At 31.1% G+C, this 16,149-nt stretch overlaps 1 protein-coding gene across 3 annotated transcripts in view; it reads right to left on the bottom strand.

Moving 5' to 3' along the window:
- Positions 1-16,149, bottom strand: part of LOC129221348 (YLP motif-containing protein 1-like) — a 110,392-nt gene that overhangs the window by 26,327 nt on the left and 67,916 nt on the right. For all 3 annotated transcript variants that reach the window (XM_054855816.1, XM_054855817.1, XM_054855818.1), the window contains one exon: positions 1,664-1,825. In XM_054855816.1, the coding sequence (XP_054711791.1) occupies positions 1,664-1,825 (162 nt within the window). The remainder of the gene's footprint in view (positions 1-1,663; positions 1,826-16,149) is intronic.

Here is a 16,149-nt window from a genome sequence, read left to right as displayed (position 1 = left end):
CAGTTTCTGTTATTACTCATAAGAGTTTTAGTCTAATTTAAATTGTTGAACAATGAATTCATTTTAATAGTATACAAGATCTTCAGCAAGTTTCTAGGTATTTAGCAGATCAGGGGTTCCCAAACGTTTTGATTCATGGCACACCCATTAAAGAATTTGAATTTCCTAGGGCCACTCTAGCATTATTTATTAAATACATTGTATTGATACCATGACCATGGACACTTAGCGACACCCTTCGCCTCTACCTGTGGCACCCACTTCGGGAACCCCTGTAGTAGATTAATCTCACAATTATTTGAGATAAGAGATAAACAGGATTCTTCAGAGGGAAATGTAGAACCAATATTTTTTTAATGTAACCAAATTTTAGCAACCACTATGAAGAAAAGTATGAAAATACTTGGAACTGAAAGCAATACCTGAAATTTTTATGTTCCACAATAAACTTTTTGTTGCCTTCAGATTTTTTTTTTTTTTTGAATATTCAATAACCAATCTCTTCTATAGTCGGGGCAAACGTAATCTGGCAGCATTTTAATTCTGAGATTAGGATCTGCATGACTTTACATTGTTGCCAGGTTAGATTTGTCCCAACTACAGTCCTTGCTCTCTTTTGGTGGATGAATATTAAAAGTTATTCAGCCATGAGTGAACCATTTAGTAATCAAATATTTTCTCAAGAATAATCTTCATAAACTCTTTTGATGCTAATCTTTGGCACCCTAAAAGTTTTTCAGTTTAAAATGAGTCTGGTGTTTTTAAGAATGAATATCAATATAAGAAATTCAAGCATATGATCCTTGTTGAAGGACTAGGGGAATTATATTTTAAACCTTATAAAATTATATCTCTAAATTTAAGTATAGCAATTACTGTTAAGTATAGCAATTATTCTGTTGCAGCAATTACACATTATTATATATTTTGACCTCTAATAAATATTGCATGAGTGAGTTTATACATTATGCAGGAGTTATGTCATTTATAAATAACCTTTAAAAAAGAGAAGCTAAGTAAAGGCACATTCTTTTAAAATTTATATATGTTACAATTCTAATTCAGATCAAGAAATATTTTATGTTATAAACCTTTTTTCCACTAAATATTATTAGTGTTTTTATATATGTTTTAAGCTTGGAACACAGTAGTTATAACTTAACTATTTTTTTAATCAAATAATATTTGTTTTTTAACTAAAATGAAACAGCAAGACTTAGAAGGCAGATAAAAGAAAAGAAAGAAGTGACAGATATTTAGAATGCATTCAAAAGTATTCTGAATAATGCCTTCATGACGAAAATGTGGAAAAATTTCCAACATTAAGTGGATTTCAAATCTTTCAAATATTCAACATTCCTCTTTAATTCTTGAAAGGAAAATGTTCTCAACCTAACATAATTCAGCAGTATGCTTCATTGTAAAGTTTTTTACATCTTCAGCCATAGAGGAGATAAATTGGACTCTTCTGTAAAAACCTTTCTCTTGAAAGGAAAAAAATCACAGAAAAAGGAACGTAAGGTTGAGACCTTAAGCTTTGGCAAAATCATAATTTTTTTTCTCATTCCAGAACATTATAGTTCAAAAATAATACCATGCAAAAAAGTTGCTATAACAGAACTATTCAAATAGTGAATAACATCATCATTACGAAAACATGTACCTTTGTTCGGAGTAGCTGGTTCATCTTTAATAATCTTCTTAGCTTCAATTGTAGCTGTAGTCATAGGTTTCATACCATGTCCATAATCAAAAGATTCAACATTGACTTGAGAAAAGATTATAGGAGGAAGTGATGACGTGTATAAATCCGAACTAAAATTATCTACAGAATAAAACAAATTTGTCACTAGATCCAGTTATCTAACTAACCAGTTTTAAAGTGAAATTTAGTTACAGCAGCATAAAAGCCAAAACATGAAAATAATCACTACACTGAATAACATTATTACACATAATTCATCAAAGAAAACTATTTATTAATTTTAACTTGGTGAAAAAGCTCACATAGAGCTAAATTACTTTTCAAAAACTGACCAAGAAAGAAATTAGTGTCTTATCAAAAAGATATCAAATCTTATTATTGTTCAAATAATGATTCTTAAATAATAATAATATAGAATGAATGAATAATTAAATGTCAAATTATCTGACCATCAACCATAAAGGTTACTATTCTTATGATTTGTCCCAAAATGTACAAAAGTACTATGGGATCAAAAAACAGAGTTCACTTAATTTTGATGAAATAAAATCAGTAGTAACATTTTGAAAATGATAAATAATCATGGTGCTTATGCTAAAATTTTTGCTTTGTACAAAATAGTACACCAAATTTACTCCAAAAAAGAGATTGCAAAAAAGTGGGACATATACTGCAGAGCAAACTACTTTGGTACAGGACAAATGGTGGACAATGCCTTAAGATTAACCTGAAACAGCCAGAGACATTCTCAAAATAAATGCCTATTCTTTCTCCAAAGCATTGCAAGGGATGAACTCATATGAATGACATATAAAATGTAATTCTATTACAATCATTCACAACGTAGATGTCTATCAGTTGAGGGTTTGTCGCAGAAAACTGCAAAGCATCTTGATGCAAAGCCCTATTGCAAATACTAGACTAAAAAAAACTAGCTGTAGCTAATATGTAGCAAATACAGGAGGTACATTAAAATGGCGAAATTTTATTGAAAGTAAACAATAGAATTCGCTTTTGAATTTCACATTAATCAAATGCAAATGTAACAGTTCTTCAAAAGTACAAAAAAATTTATCATGAACAGTATGAGTTGTTCTATTTTAACATTTTACTTTTTACCTTGATACGATTCAACTAAAAAACTAGAACACCTTTATACGCATAGGCACTTCCAAACCAATAATACTTTTCTAAACTCTTTATTCTTTACTTTTAATAAGTCCATACATATCCCATGTTTTCTGATGGCTGTTACTAAAACTATATTTTTAATATATACAAAGCAATTTAGAAAATTTTATTTTGAATAGTTCGAACTGTTCAGTTATGGTATATGGCCCTAATTTGTCTGCACTTCTATACCTGAAAAAGCAGGATTTAACATAGTCTTATAAATTAAATTAATCAGCTATTTAAAGTAAGCAAATCAATTTTCCCATCTTACCTTCCTCAATTAGGAGGTAGAAATTTAATTTTAAAATTAAAGGCGCCAGTGTTCAAATAAAAAAGGAACAAGAATAAACAAAAAAGCCAAATGTTCATTGAAATGGATGAAACTGTTAGGCTCTCACATAAAACTCCTTCTAAACCAGATTCTGTTGGAAAAATTACAATAATGAATGAAAGTACTTTTGCTGTAATACTAAGAAAAAGTTAACATCTGTTAGTTTTCCAACATTATTAATCAAATGTACATTGTAGAGACATACCGATTAGCACTTTGGCGAAGTATTCGGCCTTTCGCTACTCGGCTGAGTACTGAGTACCAATTATGTTTTAAGAACCACCACCGAAACACACATGATGAATTTCTAACTCATTGGAATAGTAGTATAGATCTCTATGTCCAAACATAGTTTTTAAAACAAAATATAAAATTCGATATTATGGAACTTAATTACGCATAATTTAAAAGATTTTATTTGCGCCAATTTTTGCAAAAAAGGTTATTTTTAAAATTAAAAATAAACAAATAATACAAGTAAAAATTAAAACAAATTATAACAATCTATTTTATAGATTTAGTCTGCCAAAAAAAACAAAATTCAAGTAAATAAAACGCTAAAGGCACAAATTTGCAGGAACACTGCAGACACGTGTTTGGGGGTTACAAGGAACATCTTTTTCAGTGCGTAAAATGTGAGCTAATGAATGTAAAGACATCCGACAAAAAAATCTGACTTTTGTCGGATGTCTTTAAATCCATAAGCTAACATTTTGTGCAAGTTAAAAGACATTCCTTGTAACGCCGAAACACAAGTCTGCAGTGTTCCTGCACATTTGTGCTTTTATTTTTTAAGCAATTCAAGCTTAATTTTACTTCTCCGTATTGTTATCATTATGCCAAAAATTATAATCTGCAAAACCATGGGTTTCAAGTGATTAGGAATAAATTGGAATATGACTGAAAGGTTTTTTTTTTTTTGAGTCTTTGAATATTCATCTTAAGGATCACTTAGACTGTTTCCGACCAAAGGTAAGTTGTCCTGACACTAATATGTGATGTAGAAAAAGTAATTGCATCCAACTACACATCTATAATTAACTTTTACTCTGATCAGATTTTATAAATCTTTTTTTTTTTTTTAACTTATATATGGAACTTATATAAAGTCTTATTTTATGAATATAGCAATTGTAAATGATTGTTGTACATTATATGCCTGCACTTTTTTATTAATTGTAAAATCTCGTAATTTTTTACAACTACTTGGTATTGGTCAAGTATCTGATCAAAATTTGGCAGAGTACCGATTATTTACCGAGTATTCGGTACGTCACTAGTATATTGATATTTATTCAATTGTTGTGATTTTAAATGACCTGAATTTAATTCCAGAGCGAAAATGTTTTTCCAAAATCGATTGAACCTCTAACTTTGTTACTAAACTATTTTTCACTTTTGATTCAACTCAATATAATTGCATGGGCGCCCATATGCAAAATTGTGAGGGGGGGCTCAAATATTTTAATCATGGTTTAGCAGGATATTTTCCCCATGGAAACCGATTTCAGAACAGATTCGAGTCATTAAAATTTGACATTTTTAATCACTTATTCATTAATGTCTAGAAAAGAAATGCTTTTGCATTTTTGCAAAGAAAAAGTACTAAAAGCAAGGAAGTTCTAATTTCTAAGACGGGGGCTAGAGCCCCCCTATATGGGCGCCCTTGCTTGACAACCATTTCACATGGGCCAAAACATTAATCTGCATTTCCTTCAGGATCAAACCAAACGGCAACTGTTTGTAAACAGAACAAACAAATAACCGATTAGCAGCGTTGTACATATTTTCTCCACACCTGGTAAAAACCAGTATTTACTGTTCTGGGAAAAATTAGAAATTGTGGTGGCATTTGTATAATCAACAAGACTCCAAAAGAAGTAAAGAATGCAGAAAGCATGCACATATATATTAATCATTTTTTATCACCCACAAGTTTTCTATAATAAATAAATGCTAAAAGTATACATTAAAGATTCTACTCATAATTTTGTGAAATTTCTTCAAAAAATATTTGCACATACAGTAGAGCACCGATTATCCGAACTCCAATTAACCGAACTTCCAATTATTCGAACCGTGTTTTTCGCCTTTTAAAATTTTTTAACCGAACTTCCAATTATCCGAACCGTGTTTTTCGCCTTTTAAATTTTTTTTCCGAACTTTATGCGAACGGCATATTTTTCATCCAAAACCTAATTTTTTTTTTTTGTCCCTTCCAACCAAGCTTTCAATTACGTACGTACTCTTTTTTTCACCCTGTTATCTATCTTTTTTCTTTTCTTTCTTGGCATACAAATTTTAATCCGGAAACTGCAAGGTATTTTTGGGGAGTTTTGTTAGTGGGATGAGAGAACACAAAAGGTTTGAAGAAAGGGGTTGAGAAACCAAGGTCAAAGCACAAAATTCCTGTTTGCTTTCTTCTCCCCCCACCCTCGCTGTGGACACGTGGGGAAAAACTGGTTTGTGTGACGTATCTACGTTGACAAAGTGAGTTGCTCAGAATCATGTGCTCTGCTTTTTTTAGAGTTTGTTATCGTCGATATCGGTTGCTAGCCGCTGTTAATTCTTGTTGTTAATAGAGTTGTTAGTGGTTGTTACTAAAGGTTTCTTGATAGCGGTTGTTGATTGCACCAGCGATCTAGCTCATTTCTTTTTCTGCAACGAAGGTGAAAAGATGTCTGGAAAGCGAAAAAGAGTTGTTCTTTCGCTAGGAGACAAAGGAAAGATATTGAAGAGGCTGAAAAATAATGAAGCCGCTTCAAAATTAACAGCAGAGTTTGGTGTAGGAAAGTCTACAATATCAGATATAAAAAAGAATGAAGAATCAATTATGAAGTATTTAACGGGACTTGAAAGTGAGCAAGGAAGCTTAGATAGAAAATCGATAAAAAAATCCTTTGATGATAAAGTAGATAAAGCTTTGCACATGTGGTTTTTGCAGAAATGCTCATCTGGTCATCCTATTTCTGGACCCTTATTATGTGAGAAGGCACTATTTTTCAACGAAAAGTTGAATGGAGAAAATACTAATACATTTCAAGCAAGCTCTGGGTGGCTTAGAAATTTTAAGCTACGGCATGGTATACGCGAAATCGGATTGCATGGTGAAAAATTATCTGCATCTACAGAGTCTGCTACGAAATTCGTAAAAGAATTTATTGAATTTGTAAAATCAGAAAAATACGAAGAAGAATTTATTTACAATGCAGATGAGACCGGCCTGTTTTGGAGATCTTTACCCCGAAAAACATTAGCATCTGGGTTCGAAAAAAGTGCTTCTGGAACTAAATTAAACAAAGAAAGAATCACAGTTCTTAATTGCGCAAATGCAACCGGTAACCATCGAATACCATTGTTCGTGATAGGACATTCAAAGAAGCCTCGATGTTTTAATAATTGGAAAAATCTGCCAGTAATTTATACTTCTCAAAGGAAGGCTTGGATGACATCAGAAGGTTTCATTGATTGGTATGATCACACATTCATTCCTAAAGTTAAGACACATCAAGAAGATATGAAGAAAGAGGGCAGAGTACTCCTACTTCTTGATAATGCACCTTCACATCCGTGTGCAGATACCCTTGAACGGGAAAATGGGAAGTTCCGAGTAAAGTTTTTGCCACCTAATGTTACATCACTGATGCAACCCATGGATCAGAGTGTAATAGAGACATTTAAGCGCTTTTATAGAAAGCAAATGTTGAGAAAGATGCTTCTATCAGAAGACACTGAAGAGCCTGATTCCCAGAATGCCAAAAACATTAATTTAAAAGATTGTTGCATTATGGCTGCCGATTCCTGGAAGCTTGTAAAATCATCAACGTTAAAAAATGCCTGGAATAAAATTTTAAACAGGGAAAAAATTGATACTGGAGCAGAAGCATCTGATAAGGAAAATGAGGAGTGTAAAACTATAAAAGAGATGGGAAGAATCCTAAATTATGAGGAAAAAGAAATTAATGAGTGGCTAAACTGTGACATGCAAGACCCTGGATATCAGATTTTAAATGACAATGAGATTGTGACTGAGATTGAAGGCGAAAATGAAGAAAATAAAAATGAAATTGAAAATGAATGCTCTGAAAATGACCCAGGTCCATCACATAGCGAAGCCTTTGAATGCTTGGAAAAAGCTATGAAATGGCTCGAAAGGCAGAAAGACACTGATCCTATTCAAGCAATGCATTTAAGAAGCATTAGAGATATGGCAGCATTGAAAAGAATGTCTTCTTTGAAGCAAGAAAAAATCAAAAGCTTTTTTACTTAAATTATAATCTTTTTAAAAAAAAGACAAAAAAAAGTTTAAAAAATGAAAAAAAGACAAAAAAAAAAGTTTAAAAAATGAAAAAAAGACAAAAAAAGTTTAAAAAACGAAAAAAAAAAAGACAAAAAAAAGTTTAAAAAATGAAAAAAAAGACAAAAAAAAAAAAACATTTTTAAACACGCCAGCACTAACAGTGTTGCCAGTCCTAAGCCTGGATAAAGTGTGAAGGTTTTTGTATAGATAGGGATATCCTTTAAATTGTCTGTCCAATTATCCGAACTTTTGCTTATCCGAACTAGGGTCGGTCCCGACGTGTTCGGATAATCGGCGCTCTACTGTATTTATCAATATAAAACCTTGATTCTCGGATCTTTTTCAAGTGCTTTTTACACACGTTTTATAATGTGTATCTTATTTTCTCTTTTTTCTCCCTCCCAAACTCTTTGTTTTTAACCAATCGTTTTCTTTTCTTGCGACCTGTTTCATACAAGAGTTTTTAAAAATTAATGTTTGCCGTTACAAGTGATTATTTTATTATAAAATGCATGATTTTTTTTTAATGGAACCAATTCTCTTCTAAGTGTTTGAATAAGCATATATTTGGGAGACACATGCATAAAATGATAGAATAGTCTGCATTTAATCAGAAACATAACTTTTAATAAAAACTAAACAAAACATAATTTTAGTTATCAATGGCATTCATTAACCATCCTTTTCCATTTATCTAATTTCAACTGAAAGTCTTGTTTCTGAAATAAATTTATACAGCACATTCGATAAATGGTTTCTGGATCATTGTCCAGTATCAATGGGCATTCTACAACAAAAACCCAAAAGATCAAATCTTTGTACATAGCATGTACGACATCAACTATACATTGTACAACCTTGTTTAAAAGTTTTTTTTTCTTTCTTGTTTAGTCAAAGGCACAGAATAAAGAAAAAAACACCTCTACTGTTTATGTTAAAAACAGTCACATTAAGCTTGTTCATGTAAATGAAGTTCCACTGTATACATACATCCGTGTAAGCACATTACAACTTCTAGAAGTTAAAACCAATCCAGACATTTTTTTCCTCTTTTTTTTACTGCAAACACAATTTAATCACACATTAATAATGAGAGATAAAATATTTAAGAAACAAATTCTTTATTTCAAAGGAAAGACAGGCAACTTTTCTATATGTTAATGAGAGAGAATTTTACAATATTGATTTTACTGTGAAAGCATCTGTGAATGTATTTTTATATACAAAAATGAGAAGGATCTTACAGAAGATGAAATTAGTAGATGTACTTAACGGCCAGTTTAAAATTTAATATGAAACATATGAAACTTAGGTCTCTATTTAGTAAGACAAAACTAAAATTTCATGACTCTTACTTTGGACACAAATTAATATGGGCAAATATTTGTAAAAACAATTCTTTTCAGCTATTTTCATTGATGATAAGCAACCTCAATCATACGAAGCAATAACTTGAACCATTACAAATATGTTTAAAAAAATCTTATAATCCATGTGAAAAGTGAAGTTTGACATTGTGACTTTTTGCAATTTATTAATGTACACATAAATAGCTTATTTTTAGATTCCAAATCACAAGATCTTGTCCAGTGTGAATGAGTAAGATTTCATAGGTTTTGTAGTTCAATATTTCCCAGGTTCAAATTCTGTAGTTACAACATCAAGAAATATTTGTTGTTGCAGTGTTTAATATCAACTAATAGGATAATCAGCATTTGGTAAAACATCTGTCCAAAGCAAAAAACCTTGTGAAAAACTTGTGTAAAAAGATTTTCAAAGTAAAAAGTATAGCTTCAAGAAAAGTTTCAGAAATTAAATCTTCATTTCCCTCTAAAACTCGGGTATGCTTCTTCAAAATAAATGATGTTCATCAGTTCATATTGAGATTATAAATAAATGTCTTCATGCAATATATTTGGTGAATGTTAGATATGTTTTATGATGACTAGTGCTTGATATGCTTAATCCAATGTCAGAAATAAGAATTTAAATATTGAGTATCAGGATAACACTAGAAATAAAATCTCTTAGACGTCAAACTGAAAATTCTACAAGTAATTTCCAATACATCAAATACACACATGAGATCATAAAAACATGCTATTAAACTAAAATAACACACATGCCCTTAAAAATCTCAAAATTGAAGGAATATACTTTTCGTCACAACTGCTGCTCGAAATTGCATTAAGTTGCAAAAAGAAAAGAAAAGAAAACTTGGAAAATTTTATGTATCAAATATGGCACTTAAAAAATCTGGCCATCAAAATCAAATATTTGATCGCAAAATACACTTAATGATCGCTTATTTCTAACACTGGTTTAATCATAATCTCAGCAAAATATTGAGTGACACCAAGAAAGAAACACACAAAGAACTACACAATAACTAAGGTAAGTCATAACATTTTATTAAAATTTTGCATAATGCCATAACAAAATAGTTTGTAGGGACAGAAACATTATCATAATAAAATACAACATACTAAATGATAAATGTATCAAGCATCTTTCTTCTTCTCGACATTCGGAGCCCTTTTTATGCGTTTCGAAGGAGCAGCTGGAAAAAGAAAGTTCTTTCAGCATTTTGAATGCTATACAATTACTAAAAATAAAAATCAAGTTAATACCGCGGAAAAAAATTACAAAGCAAATATGTGCACATGTTGCACATCGTAACGGCAACGTACGCGCGAGAATACTTAACCTGAGAGGTAGCAAAAATATGATCACAATCTCTAGACCTAGAAAATGTCTTTCTTCTATTCATTCCATTCAAAATACTGTAATGCTGAATTTGGTAATTGAGCATGTGGGTCTTTTCAATTATATCTGGATATGTAATATGACTGATGCAATGCAGACTATAGATGTCACCATCAAGAGTTGATCTTATTTAACTACATCTTCAATCAGACAAAAGATGAACTTTTCATATGGTTCAGATACATAAACCGAATTTGCAGATGGATACAATCAGCCGTTTTTACTCTGTACTGGAATTAATCCATTTGTAAACGAACAACTTGTGCATAACACATTAATAAGCAAAACTCAATAGCTAATTTCACTGCATAATAATAACAACCGAGTCTGTAGTCTTTTCTTGATGGAGTAATTATTCCAGGAAGTAAGGGAAAAAAATCATGACTTGTAAAAATTGACATTGATAAGTAAGTAAATTGTCAATTTTGTAGATATTCTTTTAACCACTTCATACAGTAGGATGATAAAAAATGCAGTAACTTAGGTTCGTAAGAATTAATATTCCGAGCGGCATGTGCGACTCCGGCTAAATATTATCAGATCTTCTTCTTGAATTCAGGTACAAAACTCCACCCACAGAAGATTAATTATCACCAATAAAGATAGAGTATTTGTTGTCATTTCGGCATCGCATGTAGAATCATTCTACTCGTAAACAGATGGTTTGTCTCCTGTACTGTCTGCTTTTGTGAACCACACGTAAGGTAATTGTCGAAAGCACGAGAAAATGTAATCTTAATATTTTATGATATCATGCGCTCAGGAAAATAGAAAACGGATTATTCGCAAACCAAATAATTGAGCTTAATGATAGAAAAAGGGAAAAATTAAAATTTTAAATGATATAAAAGGCATATTTTTTTACTCTTTAATATTGATGCTTTTACTTTCATCGATGTAGCTTTTCAGTCCATGATTAGATTCTAAGGTTGATTAGTTATAACAAATCACTAATGACTTGAAGTTTAATACAAATGGCATTGGACACTGTACATAAGGGTCTTGGAGTTACAAGAACCTCTTTTTCAGAACAAGAAAAGGAGCTATGCAAAAACATTTTATGTATGAAATGGTCAACTATCTGCTAGGGCCAATAGAGAAACTATGAAAAAGTTATAAGAATTCGATTGTATAAACTCCTAAAAAATGGGATTATGTATACACTATGGTGTGTGTGTCCCTAACCCCTTAAAAATAAAAAAATAAAGTTTTTCTTTTTGTTACTGCCTTCTTATCTTTTTCTTTCTGTATCAAAACAATTGCAAAAACATTTTCATGTAATTTAAACAACGCCACCCATAAGGACTTGCATTTGAAAGTGCACTTGGGTACTCGGTCAAATCGCAAAAAAAAAATTCTTGGAAGTTTTAAATTTCAGTTGACGAAAAATTGCTCCTTTTACCCCACATGTACCACAAAAACATTTATCCAGATTAAAAAAATACTTCGGTGCCCAGCAAGAAGCCTTAAATAAAAAATTTTCTTTAAAAAACTGATGTTTTAAATATATTTTTTCAAAAAGCAAAAATATTTTAATGAAAATATCAAGGAGAAAAAAAATAAACAATAAAATAGGTAATTAATGTCAGGGCCCAATACAGGCTGATTTTGCTACCGTTTTTCGGTACCTTCACAAAAATCTTGTTTTGAAATAGGTACTTTCACAAAAATCAAGTTATAAAATCAGTAGCTTCACAAAAACATCGAAAATTTCACAAAAATTCGCATTTTAAAGTATAAAATTTGTTTCTCTGTTTGAAACAAAATTTACTCATAAAATAAAATTCTAAGCAGGTTTATATGAACCATCACTAAAATAGCAACCTTTTTGTGGTGCTTTAAATAATTTTTAGCTGTTTCTTGCCAAAGTGTATTTATGCAATATTAACGCTATTTTATAACGTGTTTAGGGGAACCGTTTTTCTCATAATTTCCAATATTGTACACAGCACATAGCCCATTAAGCTGAAATTACAATGGTATTTTTGGTACTTCTTAGGTTTTTAGCCCCCCCCCCCCTCCTTCTCCAAAAAAATGAAACCTGTAAAAAATAATACTAGATGACATTTACATTTTTCGAACTAAAATTTCACTTGTTTTACTTTTTTTTTTACAAAAATTAGAATATCTCTAAATGTTCACAAAAATAATGCTGATAAAAAATCTTTCACAAAAATAGAATGATGCAATACTTTCACAAAAATAGGTAGCGAGAAAAAAATCCTGGATTGGCCCTTGAATGTCTGGTAGAAGCTCTTGCTGTCACCCAAGATTTGTCTCACACATAGTACTCAAAAATATGGATTTTTTCCAGGTCAAGTTTAATTTTATATTTTACGTAGACAATTTTATCATTATTCATTTGCAATTGTTGATTTGAAAATTTGTTCGCTAATATATTTTTGAACTTGAAAATTTCTAGAAATTTATCTTTGATCTTAAAAAAAAAAAATATTTGGCAAAAATAAATTTCTTGAAAAAAATATAAATTTTAGGTCTCCTGCAGAATACTCAAACATTTTTTTACTTGTAGAAATGCTTTCGGGATGCATCTGAGGGTGATAAGAGGAATACTTAATCAATTTGAAGTTTCGAATTTTCAACAAAAAAAAAGTAAATAAAACTTTATTATGCATAGTTCACAAGTGCTAGTTGCCACTTTCAGATTCAAGTCGGCACAGATTGCTCTTATTCAAACCAGGGTTATTTAGTGGAGTTGGACCGATTTTGGGGTAAAGCAGCTGGAGTCGCATTTTGTCTGCAACTCTGCCAAGGCTACAGACTAAGTCAGAGTCCCCAACCCCCGACTCCACACTCCCCAAGTTCAAAGTGAATGAAACAGTTTAAAATTGATTTGACACCAAAGGAAAAAAATAATAGGGTATGCAAAAAAAAACCAGGAAATTATGAAAAAACTCGAGAGAAAAAGGAAAGGAGCTAAATTGCAGATTAACTAAATTGGACAGTCTTCAAAATGAAGAAAGCTTTTCATAGATCAAGATCTGAAACAGAGGAGTATTTCTGCATAATTTACTGTATTAAAGTTAAAAGTACGAATTTTCAGATGAATGCTGAGGATTTTCTTGAAGTTTGTTTTGAGAATTTGTTATTATGAACTTTATACAACATGACCCCGTTTAATTGATTAGTACTTGATTTTTCAAACGGTTATTCCTAGATGCATACTTTCAATAGCAAAAACGGTCAAAATAAGATGCAGAGTAAAGATATGAAAAGTTTGAAGCAATGAAAAAAATTGCAGTGAACTAGTCTGAGCACGAACATTGAATATGGATTAAAATGTTCACTCCATGCTTGTAAAACCACCCGCTAATTTAAAACAAGTACTTAAGAAAGTCTTAAGACCTAGTGCACACAAATTAGATAATGACATTTCATGTATGAAAACATGATTTTTGGTCAACTTTATGACCAACTAACTGCTCATTTAATAAAGTAAACTAAAACGCTTCATTTAAACTCCGTAACTCTTCTGGCTGTTAGCAGTTCAGACACAACATGAGATCTCACCTCGACTTAAGAATTTTGCACCTGTTTCGTTAGTGCCATAAAGTTCATTAAGAGGGGTAGAGGGCTGGCGGGGAGGGGGGAGATTTTGAAAATTGAATTACTTGACGTGAAACAGTATTATGACAGAAACATATTTGGAGGGTTAAAGCATTGATTTCTTACTAATGAGATAATTTGAACACTTAATTGGTATGATTAATCCAGTACTGAACTCCTTATTACAACTAGGCAGGCTAAAATAATTTAAATTATTTGTTTAAAAAAATCAAAACCTTTTTACGATTAAAGCTCTTTTATGCATTCAAGAATATTTAAATCTGATAAAATAATTTTGAAACTATTTAAAAAATAATGTTTTCAATAAAAAAAAGGCTTTCAGAAATAGTTAAATTCAAAAAAAAAAAAAAAAAAAAGCAACAAAATTAAAGGCTATTCAAAAAAGATCAGCACATAAAAGAAAACAAAAAATAAATACAAAAATAATCCACACAGAGAGCCAATGAGAAAAACAATAATATCAAATGAAAATGAACACTTATATCAGAACTTTATTACTTTTTACATCAAAAATAGCTTCAGAGTATCACAAATTAATCTGTGATAGTTTCACAGATACAATGAGTTCCTGAAAATTTGGGAGTTCACAATAATGAATAAATTATCTATTACTGTCATACTACAGTACTAACTGTAGTTTACATTTCAGAAATCTATGTTTTTGCTCATTGAGTGAAAAATTGCATCTCATACCTGCCAATATTAAAAAATAAAAATGAGCGTCACTTTGGCCTAAAATTAGGTAGACTTTTCCTTTCTTGTACTAGAGGGCTAATACCTTCTGCTCTCTATCATTCACCAATCCCCGGAAGCTGCTGAAAGTGTGATCAACTGGCCACCATTGTTCACTACACGCTAACTACATCATCCTTATATATTATTTCTGTAGCCTGTTTTTGGTTTCTACGCGAGATTTTCCCCAATTCTTGATCGATTTCTTTGATTTACACCTTATTTTAAAGATAATCGTGCAGGCTACTGACGAAAAATAGACCCCCAGTTTAAAAATTGTTTTTTCGGGCAAAAAAAACCTCTTTTAAAGAACCAGAATGAGGTTTTCGGTTAAATTTATAACTTTAACTTGTACTGTTACCGACAGGGCTGAATAGTTTGATCGGCAGAACGTTCGACTGGTAACCAGGAGAATGCGTATTTGGGCCCACGTCCGGACAAGCTGCATCAAAAAATTAGAAAAATATCGCGCATTACATGAACAATGAATAACAAATATGAGGGAATACATGAGGTAGAAACGCTCCTAGCTGTTATGAAAACTTGATGCAACACGGAGCTAAATTGATACTCAATTGTAAGTGGTTTATTTTTTAAAGCTTTGGCTCCGAGAAGAAAATTAAAGCATAATGTAAGCGAAAATATAAGTATGAGGTTTAAGATTTCAGACTACATTGGAATTGTTTTTTGTTCAGTAAAATATAATAAATCGTATGTTGAAATATCGATTCTTCTAATGAGTTTTTGACTCTTTGAACAAATAAAAAAAAATACTACCTCAATTTAAAGGATAATATATATATATATTTCTTCTTTTTGCAAAACAACAAATAGCATATCACTTTTTTACAACATTTGAAAAGCTATGCTTAAAAAAGAACTTAGTTCAAATTATTTTGTATTTTAACCATGCTGTTAAATGATGAACACGTGCTGCCATCTAAGTTATAACGGTTCAAACAGCCTGCGATAAAAAATTTTAAAAATTTTCAAAAATAAAAACACTTCTCGGCAAGAAAAAAAATTTCAAATTACCTGTGGGTTTTTTTTTTTCGGTAGAGCGTTCGGCTATAAACTGTCTGATCTTCGGGCCAGTTCGGACTGACCGACATAATAGCAAATTTACAGTAATATTACGCATTACATGTACTCATAACATACAACAGATAACACGCGTAATAAAATAAATGCAGTGGGAATGCTATTTGGTGTTTCGACTCCTTTATGCAGGCTACAGTTATCATTCAAATAAGTTGACTGCTAATCGAAAGGTGTTCTTCCCTTTTTTTATTAAGCTTTGACTCCGTCCAGACCACTGAGCATAATGTAAGCATAAAAAAAATATTAAATATACCTCAAGGGAATCCTTTTTGTCCAGAAAAAACATTTTCATTGTATGCTGAAATGTAGATTTTTCTAATAGCAGTGTTCGAACTTTTGTACAAATGAAAAAATACTACGCCAAATTAAAACTACAAGTTTCAACAGTAAATCTTTAATCATTTATTCGAATACGATATAAAACATTAAAATTATTATCAACTTCATTAGCAA

Source organism: Uloborus diversus, chromosome 4 (genome assembly GCF_026930045.1).
Source record: "Uloborus diversus isolate 005 chromosome 4, Udiv.v.3.1, whole genome shotgun sequence".
NCBI lineage: Eukaryota > Metazoa > Arthropoda > Arachnida > Araneae > Uloboridae > Uloborus > Uloborus diversus.
The sequence above is the reverse complement of the archived record's forward strand: the minus strand, read 5'-3'. Positions and strand labels throughout refer to the sequence as shown.